Source organism: Gobio gobio (genome assembly GCF_949357685.1).
Source record: "Gobio gobio genome assembly, chromosome: 4".
NCBI classification, from domain to species: domain Eukaryota; kingdom Metazoa; phylum Chordata; class Actinopteri; order Cypriniformes; family Gobionidae; genus Gobio; species Gobio gobio.
This window is the reverse complement of record NC_137100.1, coordinates 41,514,780-41,521,929: the sequence shown is the minus strand read 5'-3', so window position 1 is coordinate 41,521,929 and position 7,150 is coordinate 41,514,780. Positions and strand designations below refer to the sequence as shown.

The 7,150-nt window shown below is 38.7% G+C and overlaps 1 protein-coding gene across 2 annotated transcripts in view; it reads left to right on the top strand.

The window, feature by feature from the left end:
• Positions 1 to 383: 383 nt before the first annotated feature.
• The window catches only part of slc25a25b (solute carrier family 25 member 25b), a 28,105-nt gene continuing 21,338 nt past the window's right edge, over positions 384 to 7,150 (top strand). Inside the window, exon 1 of one of the 2 annotated variants that reach the window (XM_079814139.1) lies at positions 384 to 1,213. In XM_079814139.1, coding sequence (XP_079670265.1) covers positions 887 to 1,213 — 327 coding nt within the window. In that variant the 5' untranslated portion in view covers positions 384 to 886. The remainder of the gene's footprint in view (positions 1,214 to 7,150) is intronic. The other variant, XM_079814140.1, reaches the window with a different exon arrangement.

Below are 7,150 nucleotides of genomic sequence, written 5' to 3'. Positions count from 1 at the left end.
ATTTATGAAATGCACTTTCTGTGAAGCTGCTTTGAAACAATGTGTATTGTGAAAAGCGCTATACAAATAAATTTGAATTGAATTGAATTGAATATGGATAAATGTTGAATGAGAGAAAATTGCAGTGCAATAATTAAAGTAACTTTAAAATGTAGGCCTATTTATAATAATTATTGTAGCTAATAATTACAATTCTACTACTACTGCTAATAATTATAATAATATGCCTATTGTTGTTGTTATTATTATGATTATTATTAATTTAATTACAGGGGAAACATAAATATTGGGCGTGACGAGTAAACAAAAGTGATTGGTAACTGCATGTGTCCATCACTCACGTCATTAGCCCCTCCCCCTTTGTCTCCAGTCACTCATTTCCTGTCGCACACGAGTCCCGCCCGCCTTACCGGCATTCTCGTTGCATCAGCTGTCACACAGACAGCCAATTCAAACCGGATTACCTTTATACATTCACGAACTCAAGGATTTATATCAGGAACGATATTAAGATCGATGTATTTGCCAGAATAAGCCGATTTGTCTGCGCTTTTTGACATACTAAAACCCGGAGTATCGTTGGGACATCCTTCCAGCTCATCACCATGACCGGGAGCCCTGAATGCCGCTGAGAGGGAGTGAGCGATCAGTTTTAAACCTTACTCCAAAACATAACAATCCGGTTGTTGAGGTAAAGAGGCTCATATGGAATAGATAACTCTTTAGACGTATTTAGAAGCTTATCTCAGTGCACATCTGTCAAGCATCTCGACTGAAAACGACCGCGTGAGCAGCTACAGGCTCACGCTACCCATACGCTCACACAGAGACGTGGGTCGCTGTTTGACCATCCACTAAGGTTTGTCTGGAGTTCAGCCCGTGTGAAATGCATCCGCGTGGATCGTTCGTCTCTCCGTTGCTCAGTGGTGTTTTCTGCCAGTGCCGCTCGGAGGAGTATCAGGGCTCGGATCCCGGAGGTGGTGGCCGGATTGTGGGCTCCACACTGGCTGCAACATCACTCACAGACCACGGACATGATGAGTCCTGCGACTCCCCGCATCACTGCCCGGTGTGCGGCGGACCCGAGCAGGAGCACCGACTCAAGGTGCTCTTCCAGATCCTGGATGTCAACAGAGACGGAGGTATCTGTGTCAACGACCTGACCATCGGACTGAAAAAGCTGGGCGTCCATCGCACTGAACATGAACTCATGGTGAGTTACTTTATCTCCTTTATGTCCAACACGATTAAATTATCCCGTTATAATGGAATTTTATGATGGATTTAGTGCTCAGATTACACAGATTATTTTTTTTATGAATCATTATTTATTAAACCCCAGAAAAGAAGGTTTGTACTTTCACAGCTCTTGTGTGAGGCTGCTCATCAAACCAGAAGATTTGAGTGACATTTGCTTAATACAGTGCCAACAAAGGACAGCTGTGCCTTTTCTTTCTCTCCACTGTGCGAAGAGGATTGCTATTTTTCCTAGAGAGGATTACTGTTGTTTTTTTGTGTGTGTTTGATGTGGACATATGGCAAAAAAGACCTTTATTGTTAGGTGAACACTAGGAATGCTTACACATCATGATAGGAATTGCAGGTTTTTTTTGTTGCATAGTTTCTGTTTTGGGGCAGTCGTGTGGGTTTCTGTGCAACCAAAATATACATTGAGTTTACTTTCCGTTTAGAAAAGATGTCTTTATCCTTATTTAGCTATATCTCATGTAAGCATGATTGAGGATGCCATATACAGACATGTAGTTTTCACTATCATGTTTATTATATATGAATCTAGACTACATTGTAATTGCGCAAAGGAGATGGAAATGCGCAATTATAAAATAGTCTCTTGAGGACGTACAGACATAATAAGGATAAACAAGAAGCTGCAGTTTCACAGAGTGGTAAGAATTCACAGAACCTCCTTTGCATGATTGTAATCATTTAAAGGGTTAGTTCACCCAAAAAATGAAAATTGTCATTAATTACTTACCCTCATGTCGTTCGACACCCGTGAGACCTCCGTTCATCTTCGGAACACAAATGAAGATATTTTAGTTGAAATCTGATGGCTCTGAAAGGCCTCAATTGGCACAATGCACGGTTCACTCTCAAGACCCTTAAAAGGTACTAAAGACGTCGTTACAAAGTCCATCTACAGTGGTTCTACAATAACTTTATGGAGTGACAAGAATAGTTTTTGTGCGCAAAAAACCCTAAATAACGACTTATATAGTGATGACGATTTCAAAACACGGCATCATGAAGCTTCGAAGCGTTATGAATCAGTGAGTCGATTCATGATTCGGATCGCGTGTCAAACCGCCAATACTGCTGAAATTTGGCGATCCAAACTGCTGATTCGACTCACTGATTCATAACGCTTCGAAGCTTCATGATGCCGTGTTTTGAAATCGTCATCACTATATAAGTCATTATTTAGGGGGTTTTTTACGCACAAAAACTATTCTCGCCGATTCATAAAGTTATTGTAGAACCACTGTAGTGAGATGGACTATGTAACGACGTCTTTAGTACCTTTTAAGGGTCTAGAGAGTGAACCGTGTATTGTGCCAATGGAGGCCTTTCAGAGCCATCAGATTTCAACTAAAATATCTTACGGGTGTCGAACGACATGAGGGTAAGTAATTAATGACAGAATTTTAATTTTTGGGTGAACTAACCCTTTAAATGGCACCTATGCTCCTTTTTACAAGATGTAATATAAGTCTCAGGTGTCCCCAGAGTGTGTCTGTGAAGTTTCAGATCAACATTCCTAACAGATCATTTAATATACCATTTTGAAAATGCCAATCTTTGGGTTTGAGAAAATTAGCTGTTTTCTGTGTGTCCCCTTTAAATGCAAATGTTCCCAGAGGGCGGAGCGTGAACACTCGAATAAAAACTGAAACATGAATCTTACATCAGTTTGTTTTGATGGTCATCTCTATCGCAGACACGCTCATGTGACATTGCAGTTCTTCATCATCATGAAATATTATCATCTGCATGTGTTTTAAAGCCTTATCACTCTCAACTTGAGCACACACACCCGACGCATGCGCACAGAGAGCTGGATGTCGGTGCGTCCGTGCGTAGGCTAAACTAGACAAGTTATCTTTCATGTGTTATTGCGATTAAACTGTCAAATGCACACAAGGTTATGTCAGAAACACACAAAGTTCACATGAAAACAGTTGATTATGTCTGTGCACATGCAGCTAGTACAGAAATCCTGTGTGTGTATTAGATCTGTGTACTAAAGTGAAAGCGGTGTAATATACCAAGTACTGCTATATCTGCTGTTGATATGAATCCAACAAAAGATAATCAGAAAATCACTCACTGCTCTTGACTGAATAACTTTAGTAGCTTTATTAAGAACACATTTCTTACTTGAATGCTCTGGCGAGGAGAAAAACATGGCAGACTTTGTACACTTCTGTGAGGGCGGGGTTTTTGCTAATACAGTGTCCATCAACACTCGTGGGCGGGGCCTGTGAAATGTGACGTCACTTTACAAGGATTCTGCAAACGGCTTGTTCTGAGACAATGCTTATGATTTTTACCATTATAGGGTGGTTATGTACACACACTGCCAACTCACATTTATGTTCAAACACCTTATAAAAGTGAATTTTCCATAATAGGTGCCCTTTAAAACGCAACATAAATTTGTGGAATGTAATAGAAGGCAGAAAATGTTTCACTTTCAGTCCTTCAGGAAATACAATAAGTTATACAATTACTTCCTATATCCGGATGTTGGACCATCCTGTACATCAGGAAGTGAGATCTTGGATCAGCTACTGATCATCTGGAATGTGGCCTGTTTTTGTAGGCGAGTCACAGGCGGGATCTACTGTCATTTATGATTTACCACCCTGCAGATCTCCCTCTTCCTCCCCCATTTCTCCCTCTATGATGGGGGACGGTGGGAGGTTGATTAAAGGACTACTAGTTTTATCCTTTACAGGTAGCATAATGTTAAGGCTTTCAGAATATGATTTGAGGGGAATTTCAGAGGTGGTATAATCATTGGCTTATAATGAAGACAAGCAAGTTCTGCATTCCACATTACTGATAGTTTCATCTATGGGTGTGTTTTAAAAAGCTTGCTGGTTTGAGATTGAGACTAGGTTTCCTTAAGGTCAGATAATTTTTGTAGATGGCGGCAGTCTTGGACAAAAGCCTGGCTGCAGTTTTTTTGCGCATCAAGTATTCTTTTGTTTGACAACTAACAAAAGCACTTTGAACAAAACCGAAAGTTCCTCTATAGTGGACCAGCTGAGATTTGTTGGCACTGCTCAAATAAACCAGTAACTGCGTTATTACATGTTTTATTATGAAGGTCAAGAGAGTTTACTGCATAATTCACAATCTCTCCCGCAGATGAATGACATCTGCTGCTTCAATTATGGAAGACAAAAATAACTTACTGGTACTTTAATGATCAAGGGTGGATTGCAATGCGTGTGGATTCTTGACTCGATTTGCACTCTGGATTTGCAAACGCAGTGAGAAAATAAATGCAAATACAGCACTAGCCTGGTGTGGGAACAGGACCTGCATTTAGTTCCATTCAAAGACAATAAGATAGAGGTTAAAGTATTGTTTTTTTTACATAAGAAGCTATAGGTCTTCATATGTTGTATGAATGAGTATGTGCTGAAAGGTTTTTAATTATAAGAGTTTTTAAATGAATCTTAAATAGGTTAATGGAGCAGCTCTGTTGTGGCTCCGTACATGTAGACACTTTTTTCACTTTTATTCAGCCTTTATTTTATTCAGACTCGCACAGTAACTGCTTAAAAGTCAAATAAAATGACGTCAAACCTGCCACATATAGAGCTATCCAATTCCTCCCACATCAGAAAACCATTCCCTCATTGACTCATTACATTAGAGTCTGCTAGAAACCCTGCTATGCTAATATCGATCTTCAGTAGCTAATCCTCTCCATTCAAATAAAAAAATTATGCCTTTTATGTTTTGTTTAGATGTAGGCAGGCTACATACTTTTGCCTTCTATTTTTTTCTTTATTTTCAATGTATTTTTTGTTTTTGTTTTATATTTTAAATTAAGTGCAGTAATAGCTGTCAGCCCAGACAACTCATCACATTCAAAGGGCTGGGTGAATAATGTAGGACTTCTCTGTCGTCACATATTAATAGTTTAGGAGTGCAAGGGCCCCCTGGAGAAAAAGGGGGAACACTACTGTGATTGGGAAATTATTTATTTACCAGTGACATCACTGACGTGTACATATAAAGGCACACAAACCTCACCTGTAGTCAGTATTGTGAATTTACTCTAATAATTCATTGAGGATTGGTCTCAATTACTCATTTGATTGCATTTAGTTCACCCAAAAATGAAAATTCTGTCACCATTTACTTACCCTCATGTTGTTTCAAACCCATAAGACTTTCGTTCATCTTCGGAACACAAATGAAGATATTTTTAATTAAATCTGAGAGATTTCTGTCTCTCCATAGACAGCTATGCCACTACCACTTTGATGCTTCAAAAAGTTCATAAAGAAATCGTAAAACGAATTCATATGAATTTAGCGGTTTAGTCCAAATCTATATTTTCTGAAGAGAAACGATCACTTTATATAATGAACAAATTGAAATGAGGCTTTCATTCATATATAAACTAGGGGTGTTCCATATCATACCGTCCACGATAACACCGGTATAATTTATCAACGATATTGTGACGCAATGACGTATGGCGCATTTACGTTCCCTGGCGCGCACAACAACAACAACATCTGTAGGGAGCAGCATGTCAGCCTCCGATGGCGATTTAGTACCTAAAAAGGAGGTACTCGGTTACAAGAGGTCAGACCTCTTGACAACTGACACAGCATTGACAACTTAAAGCTGTTATTGATGTTTGCAGCGCAATATTTGACCAGAAGGGTACAATCTACGGTTATTTTCGTCAGTTACGGCGCGTTAAATCCAGCATTCTGCCCGCTTTAAATCAGACACAGAGGATAAAGTAGTCCGTAAGGTTACATTTATTTGAATGACTGAATCATAGCATTTATTTGAACTAATTAGGCTATCGAGAGTGAGAGAGAGAGAGATTCATCCCTCTGTGACTGCGTCTGTTCAGCGTCTCTCAATGAAGATGTATTACTTACAAATAGCGATGTAACACCATCGTTGCTGAGAAATATAATATAGTAATCCAGTAACGTAGCTATTTTATTGCTAAATGTCGCGGGGCAACATTGATAACAAGTTTCTGTGCTCCTGAATGTGCAGCGCGATCTCCGCTTTCTGTACGTCACGTTGGCCTGTGTGTGTGCGCGTCAATGAAAACCGCGCATTGATATAGAACAGTGATTCATCTGAATTGGAACTACATGTTGCGTAATCCAATATTCAGACAGACCATGGCATAAATTACTTTAGTTATTGTTAAAAGAAAATGTTAAGGAGTCATGTTATAGTTTTACTTAAAATTTCCAGTGAAAACACTACCAACTTGTACCAAGACTACTTGTTGTTTAGTTTTTTTTTTACTTTGCTTACATTTGACTGATGATGTATGACTGTGTCACTACTATTGCACTATAATGCTGCTGCCACCTTATGACAGAATACTTAATTCAAAGTGTAAATCTATTGTCATCAATGACAGTAGCTCATTGGAAAAGGATGGAAAATGCCCTTCATTTTGTTTGAACTAGGCGTGTGTAACGGTACACAAAACTGACGGTTCGGTACATACCTCGGTTTTGAAGTCACGGTTCGGTACGGGTTCGGTACAGCAGTTTTACAAAATTGCTTTTGATTTATTTTTATTAAACAGTGGCTTACTGAAAAAAATGTCTGTCCTTAAATTAATTAAATTATAACTAAAAGTTTATTGAAGATATTGCTGTAAACTATGTAGGGAGCCCTTACTTGCACATTAATATTAAAGGTTAACAACAGAGCCCAAACTATGAGCGTGAATTCAGCTGATATTCATGTTTAGGTATAATAATCAACACTCAAATAACACATTGTGTGCAAACATGTAAACTTCTAAATCTAATTATACTTTTTTTTTACTCAATTCGTTGTTGAAATCTAATCATTATACACAGTGGCTGTCATTTTCATGACAGATTTATTTAAACAT